The sequence below is a fragment of the Ambystoma mexicanum genome, chromosome 7q (assembly GCF_040938575.1).
Source record: "Ambystoma mexicanum isolate Mex_15411 chromosome 7q, UKY_AmexF1_1, whole genome shotgun sequence".
Lineage (NCBI taxonomy): Eukaryota > Metazoa > Chordata > Amphibia > Caudata > Ambystomatidae > Ambystoma > Ambystoma mexicanum.
This window is the reverse complement of record NC_090941.1, coordinates 501,987,030-502,005,518: the sequence shown is the minus strand read 5'-3', so window position 1 is coordinate 502,005,518 and position 18,489 is coordinate 501,987,030. Positions and strand designations below refer to the sequence as shown.

The 18,489-nt window shown below is 44.6% G+C and overlaps 1 protein-coding gene across 11 annotated transcripts in view; it reads right to left on the bottom strand.

The window, feature by feature from the left end:
- Positions 1-18,489, bottom strand: part of RCBTB2 (RCC1 and BTB domain containing protein 2) — a 1,530,600-nt gene that overhangs the window by 517,150 nt on the left and 994,961 nt on the right. For all 11 annotated transcript variants that reach the window (XR_011284121.1, XM_069639837.1, XM_069639845.1 and 8 more), the window contains one exon: positions 7,786-7,976. Coding sequence is in view for 10 of the 11 variants with exons in the window: in XM_069639837.1 (XP_069495938.1) it covers positions 7,786-7,976 (191 nt within the window). In the remaining variant the exon portion in view is untranslated. The remainder of the gene's footprint in view (positions 1-7,785; positions 7,977-18,489) is intronic.

The window sequence follows — 18,489 nt, the reverse complement described above, 5'->3', positions numbered from 1 at the left end:
GTCCATCTTGAAGTAAATGGACAGGACATGTGCCATCGAATGACACCAGGGAGGAGGAGCAAGAGGAGTCATGAATTCTCAAGTGCAGCTTGTGGGGGAGGCATGCTCACCTGATTTACTTGGAGGCATCAGCAGAGATTCAGAGAGGCAGGTAGCACACCAGTTAATGGTTGTCGCTTGATGTAGGGGACGCAAAACTGCATTTGGGGACATCACCCACCTACTACACTGTAGGGCTGACAGAAATGTATATTTAGGGTGGGGAAATACCAAAGACTTCCATCTTTTTTTGTGTTGATCTTTACATTTTTTTTATTTCCTCTCAACAGCGAATAAAACTATTCAGACAAGCCATCCCCTTTATCTCATGGTGTTTTCCTCCTATTTGTTCCTAAAAAAAAAAGGTAAGACGCAGGGATATAATGTTCAAGAAATAAGACTGACTAGAAACACAAGTTTCCTGATGTCCCTCTGCAACAAAAACTAAAAGAATTAACATAAAACAAAAAATACCATGCTCCTAAAAGGAGTAAACATGCCAACACTGTAATCACTGAGATGAGACGTTTGCAAGTTACAGGTAAGCAAATTGAAATCTTAGCCAATGGGGCACTTTGAAAAAAAACCTGAACATAATTACTCTAGTTTCTCAAAAGCACTATCAAACTCAGCATAAAGGTTCTGAAAGAATTTAGCCTCCCAATTTCTTCTGACGCATGTAGGTCATGGCAAGAAATGCATGGGAAGTTACAAACAACAAAAATTGTAATGGCAGAGTGCCAAGAGGAGTGTTCTTCTGTGGCCCTCTGAGGGAAGTGACTATACAACAGGTTTTAAGCTACAAGAGGCGACTTAGCTCGGTTGGAATTTCGATGTTACCCGGTGGTCCTCATACGCGCCAGCAACTTTGACTCCTGGATGGAGTTAAGCCCAACTCACCCCGCTGAGGTGAGTACTCACCCCTGCCCCTTCTAAAGAACTAACTTCTCAGGTGAAGATTATAGACTCCCCAACAACACATAAAATGCTGAATTTTTTGCATCGCCATCTGAAACAACGAGATTGGAGAGAGGGGGGGATTGAAGAAACCGACTGACGGGTTCAGTATGAGTGGATGAAGGGCCCCAGGGGTGCGTATTCTGATGAATTTATCACTGGTAATCCAACCAGCATCCCTGGGATTCCTTTGAGCAGCACTCACAGGCAAACAGACGCTGAGGAGGGCGTTGGAGGGCGGTGGTACGGGAGCAACATCTTTCGTAGGGCCAAACGCTCCTACGCTTACGGTGGTTGCCAACATGCAACAAGCCGGCAGAGAGCCTGAACTCAGTGCAAGTGAACATTCTGACCAATTAAACAAATGTACATCCCTGGAACGCTTATTTGCTATATCCAGCTCCCCGGCGGGCCCAATGACAGCTGAGGACCCTCGATATTCTAGCTGCCCACTGGACGATTCACCGATAACGCGGAAGGTTCTCCAGGGGCAATGCTCCTCACTGGTGGTGCATCTATCCCGTGATATTGCAGAGCTAAAGATACAAATGCTAGCCATAAGAAATCTAATGGCACTAGGAGGAATGGACCCAACAATGGAGAAAGACCTAAATCAAAATCTATCAAAGATACCCTGTGGATGAAAAATTAAGAAGTTCAGGGTGCCTGCATAAGGATTGATAGCCGGGACGTACCTGACAGCGAGAACCCGCTCGAGTCCCCAGAAATGGGGGTCTGACTGAGACTTCAAAACACTTGGGCGATGGAGAGGGCAGACACCTGCACAACTTGTTCCACTCTGAAAGCTCCCCCATAGGGAGGAGAGAACATTCTGAAATCGACCCATGATCCCTCTGCTGTCCCAATTGATGCGTTGGGAGATGACATACTTTCAAATTGAGAAACCTGAATATGAGGCCCACCTTTCATCTGCGACAGTCTCGTAATTACAAAAAAACATAATGGCGGCTCTAACCATCTCTATGGCACCATTCTCTAAACTCTACGAATCACTTAATGATATGCTGAAAGATCAGGCAACCCTTTTGGCGAAGATGCATTCGAAGCTGATACTTTTGGAATGATTTGTTGCTAATGTGTACATCAGATTGGATAAAGATGGCGAAATATCGTCTCAATGGCAATACAGATTGTGCGATTTAGTGAGGCGAGAGGAGTTGGGCAAAAACACACTGAAGGCCGCACTCATGGAGGACTGCAAATCGATGAGGTCTCAAAACAAAAACTCAAGCATAACAAGAGGTCAAAGAAAACCTCAGAGCAGGCAGTACAAATCCAGTTGAAATGCCCTAAAAATGTAGGGCCTGTGCAGGTATCCATCCCAAAGTGAACGATCACACGGAAGAGGCCAGACAAAAGATGTGCAATGAGATTCAACTAATCAGGAGATGTGCCATACCCACAACCAAATGTGTGCTCTGAAATATTCCAAGCCCCAGCTCTAAAGCAGAACACAGACGACCAAAAACAGTTTCATCAAAACATTTGCAATATTTGAAAAAAAGTTGCAACCTGACACATCTAATCCGGAGCCTAATCGAGTTCAACAGCAACAAAAAAAACTAAAAACCAACAGGCAACACATAGACCAATGTCTAATGGGTCAAGAGCCTTTCTGATGAACCGAAGGACACCTCTTAGGAGGCCCCCACCCGAGCACAGACAGAGGGAGGAGTGAAGTGGATCGATTGTCCGGAAGTCGAGCAATGGGCCTGCAGATGTCTCTGCTCCATGCCATCGGGATCAAGTTCTCGATACTCGGGAGCACTCGATGTGGGAGGACCCTTGACTTACTTACTTGCTAGATGAAATTACTATTCATGAAGAGGGTGAGATGTGGGAAGAAAATGGGTGCTTAGAGTCTTCTGGCTAAGGCCAATACTGCCCCCACTTTGGCTGCTAAGGAAGGGCCGCCCACCCTCACTTCCTCGGCTAACATAGGACTCGGGGGCAGAGGGAGTGTGCTTGCCCATACATTTTTGACACTTGAACAGAAAAGACTCGCTCCGACGAGGGAACCTAACCAAACAGCTAGAGATCGACCGAGCCTCACTGGCATAAGCACAAAGGTGTTGGCTAATAACTCAAGTTCTCAAGGCTCGGCTTCTACCGGGCAGAACCTGATTACATTGGAAAGACTGCTACCGATGGACGATAACCTGATCCTTAACTGGAGAAAGGTTCTAAAGCTGTTTGCACCATATCCCAAAATTAAGATACATCAACTCAGAGGATATTCGTTTGGTACAGTTGATGAACGAAAAATGGCTACATTGGGTAGTATTACATCTAAATTCTGCTCTGATAAAGACCACTCTATTAGAATCAGGCCTAGACTTGTTGCCCTTAGGATTTGAGCTAACTGATCACAATGAAGTAAATGGAAAAAGGCATGATAACAATTCTGCACACAAATTGGCCTCTATGGAGATGGAGCCTTGTGTTAGGCAGAATCTTGTGCAGTGCCCTTAGGGACCACTACACACAATCAAGACTACAAATGGTAATACAAGTTCACCTTTGGTACAAGCCTGTACTACTATGTTAAAGTGGTAGCAGCCAGGCTTATCTCAAGAGCATATGAGCAGTAGCAGAGATTACACAAAGGGACCACAATAACTGTGACCCAAGCAAACACTAAATCAAGGTTTCAGGTAAAAAAATATAAGTACATTTATTTTTAAACCATTTTTTATAAACACAACACTTGTATTAATTCAAAACCATACGTAAAATACACTACAACCAACCAATTCACTTGGTACAGTATAACACAAGGTAAGTACCTTATGTTTTAACGGACCAGTGTTGTGAAACAAAAGACGTTACTGGGAATACATATGTGATCACTTTTTGATAGTAATGACAGTTCAGTCTTACTAAAGATACGCGTATCTGTGGCAAGAGATGTTACCGGGGCAAAAACACACTTAGCACCTGAGTTAACCAGAGAGAGTTGGGGGTAAAGATCATAGGCAATACTTTTGTCAGGGCAGACAAAATCAGAGAACACTCATTGACAGAAATTCAAGAGTCAATAGGCCGGAGCCAGTGTCAAGTGGAACCGGGTCCCTGTTGCCGAGGATCACACAGTCGGACAGTTCAAGATTCAACATAGCCAGGAGTACTTAGATATTGTCACTAGAGGAAGCAAAAGTTATAAGAAGGAGGGAAGATAAGGGCCAGCCTTGGAGGAGGAGAAAAGAGATTCACCGTAGCTCCTCGAAGCAGAACACAGTACCTTATTCAAGGAAGAAGCTGGTGCCACGGCAGTTGTTCCTGGTAGTTTCCTGGCAGACCCACGGTTCCTGAAGCATCGGAAAGAAGGAGGACATCTGGAGGGGTCTGCACCACACAGGGATGAAGCCGGCAGCACGATGGTGAATAAAAGGTGTGCCCCTTAAAAACAGGAGAGGCTCTTCAGATGGCTATCCTGACCACTACAGCAGTGTGCAGCGATTTCGACCACAAAGGCTGTGGAAGATGAGCTGGTTGACCCCACCAGGCTCAAGGGAAGAAGACTCCGGACTGGATCTTCTCTGGTCGTCGAAGGGTAGATAGCTCAGGTAGCAGCAGGGCTTCACCGGGACAGGATAGTTGCAGCAGCGGTCTTCTTCTCCGCTTCTCTGTCGGTTCCTTGTAGTTCCAGTGGCGACTCTGCCTTCCAGCCCAAGAGGCCTGCCTTTTATGTGAAAATCCCCCATTCACACAGTCTGGCTGTCAATCACGCAGCATGGGGGTTGTCCAGCCCGGACAACCACCTCAGCCAATCATGGCAAAGTGTGACTTGGGTTTCCTAAGATACCCTGTGCAGGGGGTGCCTACACCCCTCCCTCACATTCAGCCCACCTAGACACCCAGGCGCCTAGCGGAGGGCTTCTTGGGAGAAGCCCGCCAAAAGACAGTGAACAAAGAAGGCAAACCTGGTTTGCTGCGCAAAGTAAAACACAAGAAGGACTTTAACAAAAGGAAATGGCGAATAAACCCGAAAGGAGCCAAAAGAAAATGTATTTGGTCAAGCGGGTTTATGTTGAGGCTAATATAATAGCCTAAAACAATACCACATTTATATAGTATAAACGCGGTAGAAAAGTTAGGGTAGATCCCACTGCCACCAGCCAAGTCTAAATGTTAAAAGAGCAAAACAATGCTCTAGGAGGTACAGATAAAAAGGGCTAAGAAGTAACCCTTTCCAATACTCCATGTAAGATGGGGTGTACTGGATCTGTGGTTAAAGGACTATGTAAAGTTAATGGCAACTTTACCCTTTTCTGGGGGACAGTAGTCAGCCCCAGAAATGGAGTCAGTGGGAAGTCTAAAAGACAACCCTGTGTCACTGCACTGAAGGTGCTGTGTAACACACAAAAGGAGGGGGCTACTCAAGTGGTGTACTCCAGAGCCCACAATCACAAAAACAGATGAAATACACATGGCAAAACATGGGTAAGAGTGGGGGAAAAGCTCACACTCTTACCAAGTGAAAAAAAAATAACTCCAGAAATCCAGCAAAGCTGCTGAGGGACTCACTAGGTAAGGGAAATTAGCCATTGAATGAGACTTCTCCCTAACACCTTGCCCGAGAGCTAAGTTTGCTAACACCTCGGGAGGGGGGTGAAAAAAGTATTTGCCGATAAAAGTGACGGTTGAGTGTTCAAAGGCTCCCTTCAGACAATTCTTAGGGAACAATGAACCAAGTCGACCTGAAGTCAGTGAACAAGACTGGTCATGGTTAGCGGGGGCTTGGATACATCAAATTATCATTAATGCCAGGATGAGGGCTAAGTCCCTGCGTTGCGAAAAGGATCTTGGAACTCAAGGTGTTTTCTTCATTTATTTAACAAAGACCTCGGTCTTGGGTCTTATGACATGATATGCCTTCAGGAGACCTGGTTAAGAACTAATACAAGTTGTGAGGGATTTGAATGTTATTTGAATCATGCAAAAAAAAGCCCAATGAGTAGGCCATATTCAGGTCTACTGACACTTATAAAAGCTGGAAAGAGGATTGTGCTGCAGAAAATGAAAACATTATGGTTGTGATATGTAATTTGTACTGAAACGCGGATATGTGTGAAGAAGATGCCTTCATTGACTCTGTAATGGGGATGTTGGACGACATATATACCGCATGTAAAGAGCCACACATCATAATGTGTGGGGACTTAAATGTTAAATTCCTAGATGTCCAGGGGATGCTTTTGAGTAAGAACTTATTGCATAAGAGAGACACCCGATGGATTGATGAATCTCTTGAGCGGGGGCTCCATATGTTGAATGGTCAAACCAAGGGAGATATCCCTGGAAATTGGACCTGGGCTAGGGGTGACCAGAAAGCCTGCTTAGATTACTGCTTTGTCTCGACTAACATCTTGCGCCTACTGGATTTAATTTTCGTTGTCCCAATAATAACAAGTGACCACAATATGTTAGAATTGAGGTGTGAAGGGACCGCTATCCCACATAAGCATCAATCATATACATTGATGCTGATCTCACAAGGGAGGAACAGGAACACATTAAGAATAAAGCCAGGCGAGGTCACAACCATAACAATAAAAAAGAAGGGGCTTAAATGGGTACTAGGTGGAGACAATCTGGTACTGGTGGATTTGATTGTATATTTAGGGGTGTTTCTCAATCGAAGTATAAATATGAGAGCATGGTACTTAATACTTAGATCAAAAGTTGAGAGGTTGGCAAACCAAGAGGTGGAGCTGCACAAACTTTATGGGAAATATACAGTTACTCCGGTCCTAATCTTTTATAAACAAAAGGTTGTGCCGTTATTAACGTATATAGCAAATACTACACTAACATGGCTTGGTAAATGTGGGGGATCCTGGAGGGATTTTTCTGCAAACGTGCATTGAGGCTACCCAAGGGGCTGCCGCAAGCCTCAATTAGATATGAACTGGGGCTGTAATCTATTGAGTCTACTATCTTGTGGAAATCCATCTCCCTGTTCAGAAAATGCGTTATGCCTGATCATTTCCCCCCTTTCAGATCCTAAGAAACACAAACAGAGGTAAACCCGATTGGCTGTTGGAAAAGTGGCAAAGGGGGTGCATTGGCTGGTTAGAATCTGTAGATGCCTCCGTTGAGATGCTGATCACAAATCTGGAGAGGTTTACAAAAAAAGAAAGGTCCAGAACTGGATAGACACAGAGATCTAAGTTTGTTAACTCTAGCTCACACTTATGAAAGGAGAGCACTCAATCAAGTGCCTGTTCACCTATCCACATTTCCTTCTCTCCATTATCAAAATCTATTTATGAGATTTTGTTTGAACATTTTACCAACGAGAGAAGTATTACAAGTCCGGAAACAGTGTCTGAGGGTAGTTTGGAGGGAGCTTGTGGGGCTAAGAACTCGATACCTGGAGCACTTTGTTGACAGGAGTGGTGGGGTAGGTTTTTAATTGGGGATAACCAGAGTTTGATTCTTACAGCTATGTAATTTATAGAAGAAGCTTTAAACATTGGAACTGACGAGAAACGCTGATTAATTATTTGGTTTTGGTTGATCTGCCCATCATCATTCATGTGTGTTTTTAGTGGACTATATTGGAGTGAAAATGTTTAATTTGCAATTGATGTAATGTCTTACTCTTTTTGTTTTTCTTATGGAATTGTGAAATATGAAAGGTTTGTAATAAATCAAAATTAAAAAAAATAATAATAATATAATATTTGACATCTCTGATTTACACTTTGATTAGTTACCAATGATAAAAACAGGATATATTGATTCCTAGATGTTAAAACTCACCTACTGACAGAAGGCGCCACATGACAGCAGGCGTGGCAAAGCAGGCAAACACGTCATCCGTGCAAGTGAAGCAGGTAAGGTGTGGATTGACAACCGACTGGCCCCGACATTGGCCCCACATGTACACTTGTCCACTCTGGGTCTTGGCAGCAGAAGTGTGAGTAACATGGCAGGCTGCAATCTCCAGAACTCTAAAGGTAGAAAGAAATAATCACCAACACAACATGAAGTTAATTATAGCTACTAATGTGCTCCTAGACCATAGTCCCCTTTCCTCCCTACTGTTGGAATGCCAGAGCAAATTTGCAAAAGCCAAACGTATAAAGCAAAACTTGTGGGTATACACAGAGGCAACTATGCTCAGGCCCTAACTATGCTCAGGCCCTGCCCATACTGGCCACACCCTCTGGCGTCGCCCCTAGTCCATTTCCAACTGCCTAGGGTTTACCTGACAGATAACTGTCCTTAGTTAGAGTGAATGTTGGGTTGCTTTGTATGAAGGAAAGGGGACTATGAACTAGCCATACATAAGTCACTAACACAAGCAACCTTTTCATACTCCCATGTCCCATTTCCTCCATATAGTACTGACATCGACATCTGTAATATTAGTCGATAATGGGATGTACCTTTGCCGCTAAACCAACAAGATAACAAACTGCACCTATCCATGGTGAGGACTAGACACAGACACACACTTGATTTAGACATACAAAACATGTTGCATTATCTGCAGATCCTCTCGGAGATTACAAAGCAACAGACATTACTGAGGTGGTCCTGAATTTACTCTGACTGCTAAAACATGAATGCCATTGCATGATGGCAAGCATTATAAGGAATAGCACTCCTCGGGACTACACTGTCAATTGGACAATGAAAATGTGTGTTGCCTGATTTTCTGGCAAAGCCCCCTATGTAAGACAAGTAGTTTAGCACAAGATCAAATCTCATTACTTCTGTCCAAATAAAAGCTCTATAGTGTGCACTGCCTAGGGGGACACTGAAAAACCTAAAGGATGTTCACTATACAGAACCTTAGGGAGCAGGGTAGGGGCACCCAATGATGAAATACAACATCCCCTTCCGTTCTAAATCTGTTCCGCATCCTATTATACAGGGGTTACGGACTTCCCAACACCCCCCTGCCCTGCCTTTTCTGTCAAACACTGAGACGAGGAGGTTGAGGATTACCAACATAGAACCACAGACACTGAAAACAGACTCTCCTCTTCCTACAGTAGACGGTCCCACTAACGAGGCCAGGCAACGTAAGGCCTCCTTTCACAACCGTGTACACCTGTACATGATTACCACTCCTAGGAAGTATAAAAGTGCGAGCTGGGGATGCTGTAGGGAGCAGAAAGGAAGGAAAGAAGGAAGCAAGGAACCAGAGCTGGAAGAACTCTCTAAGACGTGGAGGCGCAAAGAAGGCCAAACCCCTGAGCCGGCGAGCACCAGAAAGGCTGTAGAGTGGTGGGAAGCATGTACCTCCAGAAGCTCAAGCCAGGGGCAGCTGAGATGCCCTACCCAGAGCTCGTCCCCTGAGTCAGACTCAGAGAGTCAGGCCTTTGAGGTGCAGGTGTGCAAGACCCTGACCTCACACCAAGCCCCATTGGAAAGCAGGGTGCACTCTGGGACCTGAAGTTTAAAGACATTTATTTCTGTCATTTGTGGTAAAAAAAAAGTCAGAGCCCGGTGGAGGGAGACCTTGAATGAGAATAAGAGCAAGGCAAGCATGGTGGCATGAGAGCAGTTGCCTGGGAGCAGAATTGATCAAGGAAGCAGAACCAGACAGCACAGACATCGCAAGGGAGGCCGTGGCCCCATCTGCTAAACTGTGAAGGTCCAAGCCTCAGAGAGAAAGGAAACTCCTTTGCCATGCACAAGGTTCACAGGTGCCTCTTCTGGGTGAACAAAGGAGTTGGAAAGAGTCAGGCGCAGCTGTACCTTCAGCCTTGACCAAAAAGGGGAAAAGGACGAGAAATATCCTGCGCAATCAGTGAGTGAAACAGATCACAGAGAGCGGTTTGCGTAGGGCATAGAAACATTGGTATACTTGGAAGGCTTGACGTGTTCTGTGAAACCGCGAGCGAAACTAAGACATTGTATCATTTCAAAGTGGTAAAGAGGGCCCAAGGGCTACGAGTGCAGTGAAACCACGCAAGAAACCAAGAGAGAAGTGAATGATAGCAGAGTGGTCAAGTAATGGGAAATTACCAAAAGGTACGTTCCTTTTATTCGCGGCCAAAGTGGTGAAGCTTGGCTATCCGGCCGCCGGGGTGCTTGGCACGGGCAATTCGACCAAGAGACGTCTTTGGAAGGCAAAAGGGGCGAACTGGTTGGTCCCACCAGCTCAGAGGAGGAAGACTCGTCCAGCAGAAGATCTTCTCTTGTCGTTGGGAAAGTGGTGAGTTTGTTGCAGCAGGGCTGCTCTGGTGGTGTCGTCGTTGCAGATGGCTCAGCTTCTTCCCTCTTCGGATTCTTAGGTCCTGTGGCGACTTCTGAAATTCCAGTCCCAAAGGCCATGCTTTTATGCAGAAAAACCCCCATTCAACAGCCTAGCTGTCACTCAAACGTGCCAAGTGGTGAGCCGGGCCCGATCAGAACAGAGTGCGACTTGAGTTGCTAAGGCCACGCAGTCCAGGGTGCCAATTCCCCTCCCCACCCATCCTGTGGAACCCAGACAGAGTGGCACCATTTGGAGGGCTTCTGGGGAGAAGCCCGCCAAAAAGTGGAACAAAGGGCTCGACCTTGGTCAGAGTTACAGAGACGGACACAAACGCCATTTTAGAAAAGAGTTCTGGCAAAAAGATCCAACCGTTGATTTAATATTAAATAAATCAACCAGCGGTATCTTTAACATTGCACAAAAAGTGGTGTGTTTAAAATCAATGGGAACATCCCATAGAGAATATTCCGGTGGAATTTTTCGTGTGGTAACCACTGCCGGCAGCCAGAAACTCGACAAGGCGGGACTGGACAGTGCCCCCTTGAAGAGACCCAGGGGCAATATAATTAACCCCTTTCAGTACTTCCACAATATGATGGTTTGTACTGGTTCTGTTCACAATTTCAGACTACTAAAGTCAATGGTGACTTTACATGCCCTGGGAGACAGTAGTCAGTCCCAGGGTATGGAGTCTATGTTTGGGGGTCACTATGACACCCCTGTGTTACTGCACTGAGGGTGCTGTGTAACACATACACAAAAAAACAGATGATACCCTATGGAGTAAAAGACCCCATAGCCCAAAATCAGACAAATAGTCAGAGACATACCTCAAATCATGCCTAAGAGTGGGGGTAAAAAGAGTCTCACTCTTAGCAGGAGAAAAAAAAAAATCCAGCAAAGCTGCTGGGGGACTCACTAGGTTCGGGAAATCAGCCTTATAAGAGAATTCTCCCTAACAAACTGGTATTAAAAGTCAAAGTGGTAATACGAAGGTAAAAAGTAGAAGTAAACTCCTCATACTGTTAAAAGCTTTTGACGATTAGGAAAATTGTGAAACTGCCGTTTGCACCTGGACAAGGGGAAGGATGTGAGAACATTGTGTTGAATGAACTAAGGGAAGCCTGACTGGGGTCTGAGACCCAGACTTAGGAAGGGGAGAACCCAAGGGGTCTACAATAACTTTCTTGTGAACTACATTGTGGTGACAAACGTGAACCCGACTGAGGGATGTCCACAGTGAGTGGTTGGTCTGAGCCCGGCTGAGGGAGGCTAACGATGAGAGAAGTATCGGAGCCCGGCTGAGGGAGATCCAAGGGTGATCCACAATCACCTGACAGGAAGATAAATAGAAGGAACTTTTTTTGTCGTTTGTGATACATCAGGCCCTCTGAAGCAATATATTTGCATGAAAGAGACTTGCACACAGAAGGTCCTGATATTGAGGAAAGGAATTGTAACCGCATGCCCAGGGGTGTGCTGTGCTCACGAGTCCCACCTTGTCCCGTGCTAAAAACATGGGGCAGGGAGTCCCTAGCCATTACATCCGGATTTATTATTTTGTGAACACTTCTTTCTTTTCTTGTGAACATTATCCCAAACATTTTGTAGCATAGTGTTAAGGATTGGCAATAGGTTTTTTAGTATAGGCCCTTTTTATTTGACTAAACTCAATTATAACTGTATTATTATTATTTGATAGTCGTAGCTTGCTCCCATCTTAGGTTTAGGTTTAGATTAGGCGTTTATCTCACCCATTTTACAGTTTAATAAACTCCCTTGAACTGTGATCACTTGTGTCTGTCTTACTTTGATACTGTGCCTTTCCTACAACACATACTACAACTTATGAGTCTGGTATATAAAATATTTTACAAAAGGTAGGGTTTGTCTTAGTTGGATTACTTATCTATTTGAAATAGCTAAGTAGTTCAAGTTGGATAAATGAAATCTAAAGGCACTGCAGAAAGTAAGCGTATGCAGGCCTTTCTTTGCTTCAGTTGTTGGATTTGGTATACAAATCTCCTGATTTTTATGAAATTATGATAAAAAGTCACAGACAACTGAAGTATGTGTCCTTAAAGTAACAGAGGGATGACAGAGCCCTGTTAGGAGAATCCACCCAGAGGAAAAAGCAGACCGTAAAAAAACTTTCAAACCTTTTAAGGGAGTAAGACTACCTGAAATAATTACATTGGTGAGACTGGTTAAGAACAGCAGATGGTGGACTGTGTTGTGGGCCGACGACAGATTTAACATTATCTGGCCCATGACACTGATGCCATCAGCTGCCATCCTAATATCGCCTGTGACACTCACCAAGACTGATTTAGTCCCCATGCCGGCTATGCAATCCAGCTTGGTTATCATGTAGCAGCCTGGCAGCTTCTACAAAAGACTGAAGTCTTTCTATCACTGACCTCTGTGGACTTTTTTTTTTAAAGTATGGGAGTTTATAAGTATGACAAACATTGCTAAGCATTGATGGGTCAAGGAAGATTTATTTAGCAATGGGGATAACCAATCCTTTTTCAGATCTAAGGAAATGCTTACAGAAAGCGGGCAGCACTCATCAAGCTGGTTAGGTCAGGTAGAATAGAATCAGAAATTGGCTTTAATACGTTAGCCAGACGTGTATAGCGCAGAACCAGAGAATTTACATCTCCTCATGATAGATGAGCTCTTATCAATATAGGTAAGGGCGAAGAAATAAGTTCTTGAGAACAATCAATTGGCTGGGATGGTAAAAAAAAGATAGATGAGAGAATGAGTATCCTCGGATTGAGCCATGTTGGAGCTTATGCAGTCATTTTATCATTAACAAAAGTTACCAAGAGAGTTATATTCAGAGAGGTTAAAGCCATTCACAATTTTGGAGAGCTTTTTAGAGGAGTTTGCAGCCAAGTTCTCTTAAGTATAACAGTATAATTTCTTTGCATTCCTTATCACTAGTTCATAACCTCGCAGGTCTGATAACTGAATTTTGCTGTGTGGGTCATCATTTGTTTATTAATTAAGTCAGCCATCCAGATCAGGCAGAGCTACAAGAGAACAGCAATAGCCTTAGACATCAACTGGTGGGAAAATGTTTTCAAGCTCATTTGAGAATCCTTGCGAGGAAGGTAGAGATGTGTGGAACAAGGGTTTGAGCAATTTGAAATTTAACACTACAGTAATTTTACCATCCCAAACGTTGGACTGCAGAGATACACAACTCAGGCTCTGGGCGGCATATTTTGCTAAGAATGGAAACTAGAGTAGGATAGCAAACATACTTAAAGAGACAAATGGTGTGTAGTTACACTGAACCCAAGTTAAACTCACCCAAGATTATTTGGCGAGAAGACTTACTAAGAAGTTGAATAACTTATTCTAGAAATTCTAACTCTGTGGAAAAGGAACATTTGGGAGGCCAATAATTCATGAGAAGAGGCTGAATGCAAAGGCCCAGAATGGCACATGAACTTAATAGGGCCTCGACAAAATAGAAAAATGGTAACTCACAATGTTGGCAGGGTGTATTCTTATGTAATGTGGCTGCCACTCTCCTACCTCTCAAATTGCGATTGGCAGTGAAATTAAATAATCAGGAAGAACCATGTCGGAGGAAATCGGGAGGATATAATCATTCAACCAAGTTTCACTAATACACAATGTCCAACAAATAATCCAAAATAAGATTATAGATCAAACTGCCATTTTGTACGACTGACCGAGCATTCAGGAGCATAGCGTGTCAAGAGATGGGCAAAAGTGAAAGGAAATGTTAACTATTAATTTCTTTGAGGGAAAGGGAATGGTAAAGTTTTCTTTTCAGAGCATTTAACCTGTAGAGGTGTTAAAACTAAAATTGGGCCAAAACTGACATCCAACATCCAGAAACAGAACACGACGCAGTTCACACACAAAACGGGTGAAGACGTGCTTGCCTTTGGGGTATCGGCTGAGAGTGTATGCTAAGTGGTAGCTTCATATGGCGTTTAAATACACTGTGTGTAGGTGTGGTACTAGAAATCAGAAATCTCGCCCTGAGCATAAGCAGCTACGGGGTCCAAAGTGCACTGAATAAATATAGGGTAAAACACTATTCCCAGATAAAACGGTCTCTCACTCCACCAAGACCTGGAGCATGCCGTCCCAAAATACAGATAAAATCAGTCGACAATAACATTTAAATGACTCTTGACGATGGTAATGAATTTGTAGAGTTGCAGTGCCAGCACACTGGAGAGGTTCAGTTTAAATTACCTATACAGAATAATCTAAAACTCATTCAGGCAGCTAGGAAGCCTTACACGAGAGCACAATATCACAGCAAGTATTTATGCTTCTGCCACTTGGCCATAAAGGGCTTAACCCAATTTCCTGTCCCTTCAATTAGGTTTTGTCCTCTGTAACGGATGAGGTTGACTGTGGAGTGCAAGTTTACTTTTACAAGTTATTCAGCTACCCTCTTTTCTTTGTAACAAGGCCCTGTCAGGGGAGAGAGGGAGCCCACCCCAAACAACCGCCGGGGCCCAGGCTTTGTGTACAGACCCCCTATCCTCCGCTCCCCTGCCCTCTCCACCTCACCTCACCTGTGATGATGGTGGTGGTGCCCCCGCCGCAGAAGAACGCAGACTGGGAGAAGCTGCAACGGACAGCAGCAGAAGGAAGATACCACGAGCTGCAGTCTGTACTTTGACACAGGATGCGGCAAGCAGCATAACATTGGCCGCAAGAGAAAGGGATGCCGCAGAGACTCTTCAAGTCTACGTGTCATTCAGAAATAGAGGCCTTATTAATGACACTCCCACCAGGGAAATTAACATTAACAGGGCCACCAGAAGGGCTGATCACACAGGGACTCTACTTTCTTTACAAGAGATGCTGCCAAAAAAGGGCGTGGAACTTACAAGTCCTTTTTCAAGCCTACCAAAGCACTTCCTGTGCCACACCCCCTTGAGCCAGGTAGGTGATTGGACAGGGTGAGTACCCAATGCTGAGAGTGGGTGGGGTATTTAAGGAGGTGCACGCGAGTTGTGCAGTGTGGGTTAGTTGGGTGAGGACAGGAGTTGGACGTCGGAGACCAGAGGAGGCGAAAGGAGAGAGGCGGCTATTGGGGAGAGTGGGTATGTGGAATGTTTAAGTTTGAGAGAAAGGAGTGTGTGAGATGGCGATAGAGTAGAAAGTAGTAGTAGTTAGGAGAAGTGTAGTAGTGGACGGCAGTGAGTGGTGCCGACAGGAATGAAAGTGACAGTAGCGGGGGAGAGAAGTAGAGGTAGTAGTAGGAATAGCAGAGAGGCAGTTGTGGTAGCGTGGAAGTAGTGGTAACAATAGAGTGGCAGTAGAAGGTGGAGTATAAGTGAGGAAGGAGGAAGGAAGGAGATAGTAGCAGAGGTATTGGTAGTAGGGTGGTGGTTGGAGATAGAGGCATAAGGAGAGTGGCAATATCTATGAGTGGAGGTAGGAAGGCCGAGTGTGAGAGCGGAGAGAACATCCTGGGGCCCAGTGTAGAGTAGTGTCAGGAGAGACCGTGTGTGCAAGCAGCACATGCGGAACTTGGTGGAAGGAAGCAAAAACCCATATCTTGTAATTGGTTATTTATAACGCGCTTAATACCCAGAGGTTTCTAAGCACGGACCCGGGGGTTGAACCTGTGTTGGTCCGCGCCATCTTGCTTCCAAGGCTTTGGCCATGAGCTATCCTCCCGGCCCACTATATCTCCAATATAATACTAAGCAGGTGTAGGCCAGAGACAATGCGCAGACCCCCAAGGAGGCCACTGCCTTATGGCATACCCCTTTTAGCCCAAGAAAGAAACGCAGACAGTAGGGGTCACCCTGCGATATTACTAATGCTCCGTTATGGACGCCTGGGCTAGAGAGGATGAAAAGGCTGGGGTAGTCGAGATAGAGAGGGCCGGCCCTAGCACCAAACATCCTAAGAACCTAGTAGGCCCCAACAGCTATTTTGATTGTTAGAATAGCTACAATAAAGACCCTTGGAACGTATTCCTGTTCTGGAGTGGTTTGTGTGGTGGGCACTCCGTCACTTATAGAAACAGAATCGGAATCTTTTTTTCTGTCAAATTCGGTTTTGAAAATGTATTATGATAGACTCTTGCACCCATTTTCTTCTTTTAGAGCGCTTCCACCATCTTGAGATCTCAATGTAACATGGTCCTGTCACTAAAAACTTTTAAGCCACTGACTTCAGTGGACATTATACTGGGTTCATGAAAAGCTACTCTGTGTCGTAGAATCATCAACATGCAGAATTCCCGAGCTCCATGCAAGAACCATTTCCTGCATTGTTCTAAGGCTTCATTGTTCATTTGTCCCTAAAATTGTAATTTCATATAGATCAAAAGAATTGTACACCAAATCCAACAACAGAAGCAGAGATGGCCATGCACTATATTGATATCAGCAGTGCCTTGAGATTTTATTTGAAAAGAACTAAAAAGAGTTGATCTTCATTAAGACTGTCACAAATGGGGCCTTTTGCTGGAAAATCAGGACACAAAGCTTTTCATTGTGAGCTACAGTGTTGTCTGTCCACACTTACTATTCTATTCAATGCTTGCAAGCTCATAATAGCAATCCTGCATATTAAGATAGAGCAAAAGAAGCCTGATTAGCTTTTCGGAGGTATGTGCCACTGTACATTCTTTGCAAAGCTGCTATCTGGGCTACTTCCCAGGCATTCTGTAAGCATCATTTCTTGGACACCAGTTCCTGGACGATGTTCAATTTGGGCAGGAATATCAAGAGACTTATTGTTTAGAGCACATTCAGGGTCACCCCCATAAAGTATATTGCTTGGCAATCCCCTACTAGATACTGTAGAAAAATGGGTGTCAAACTGAATCGGACAGTGAGGCGTTTTGGATTAAAATGCACCACTAGTGTGTTGAACCATCGGGAATATAAAAATGGACAGAATAATCATAAAAAATAGCACACTCATGCTGCACATAGATGTTGAGGCAGACTCATGAAGGAACGTGAGCTGTAGTTTAATAATAGTTATTGAGTCCTCTTTCTTTCAGGTATTGAACTGATTTATTGTACGGCTTTCAGGTAATATGTCCCAGGAACCAGTGATGTTTTATAGGCATTTTCTTTTCATCTTGTTGAGCATAGAAAAATTGCTTTCATTTTCAATATATGGTGGCAAAGTCTTTTGGCGTGGCACTAAACACATTACATTTTGAGTATGCTTAAAAGAAAACCACCATTAATGTAAAGGTGGCCGATCATTTCTATGCATTTATTTCTTTGGTTAAATTTTCGCCTGTTATTGCACTGCTTACTGTGATCAATCCAATGAAGTAATCAAAGATTCCCCGGGTGTAACCTCTTCCCATGCACCCAGGGGACGGCAGCCGCTACCTGATCCTGACCCTGGGGGCGGCTATATGAGGCAGGATCACATGGGAGGAGATAGCCATCAGGCAGATGTCATGGCTCCATTGGATGAGGACATGGTAACACTTTGCATCTGAAACACTTGTGTATGAACACGATACAAATAAAATATCATTATCAATGGTATCCCCTATTTGCCCATGAAGAAAACCCCTTGATATCCAACAACCTACTGCCATGCATCTATTCCTCCCTTTAGGGAAAAAAGAGAAACCTTTTCCCAAAACCCTTTAGGCCAAATCTTCAACCCTGGTCTAAAAAGTAAAAACTCCAAGAATGGGCGGCCACTACAGGGCGCAGAGATGCAGTAGCCTTGGAGGGTCACAAGCCCACATACAGTAGTGACTTATCAACAATGAAAAGCAACCTCCCTGCATGTAGCTGCGAAGTCAGAGGTTGCAGAAATAGTCTAAGAACCTGAGTTCCGACTCCTCCACCGTGTTAGGGGGGGAGCGAGGGGTGAAATGTTGATCGATGCTAATATAGAGAACAAAGAACCACTAGAAAGCTACTCCCATGTGCATATAACATGGGGAAATGACAGGTGCCCAGGAACAGGGCTGAGTGGGGGAGGGGGCTCAGAGGAGGCAGTGCATTAAAGGAAAGCCCTAGGGGTAGGGTGGGGGGGGGTTCGGAGTGGTCTGGCCCGGTGATAGCGAGAATGTCACCAGGAGTCCAGACCCCGGGGCGAGGGGGTTGTTTTTTTGTGTTTCAGAAGTTGTTCAAGTTATTTTATAGCATTCAGCAGAAAGTGGGGAACGCTGGATTCAATGGTGTCATGTTCAAGGCTCTGAGTCGGAGCAACGGAAAAGATGAACATTGGAGCTTCCATAAGCACAT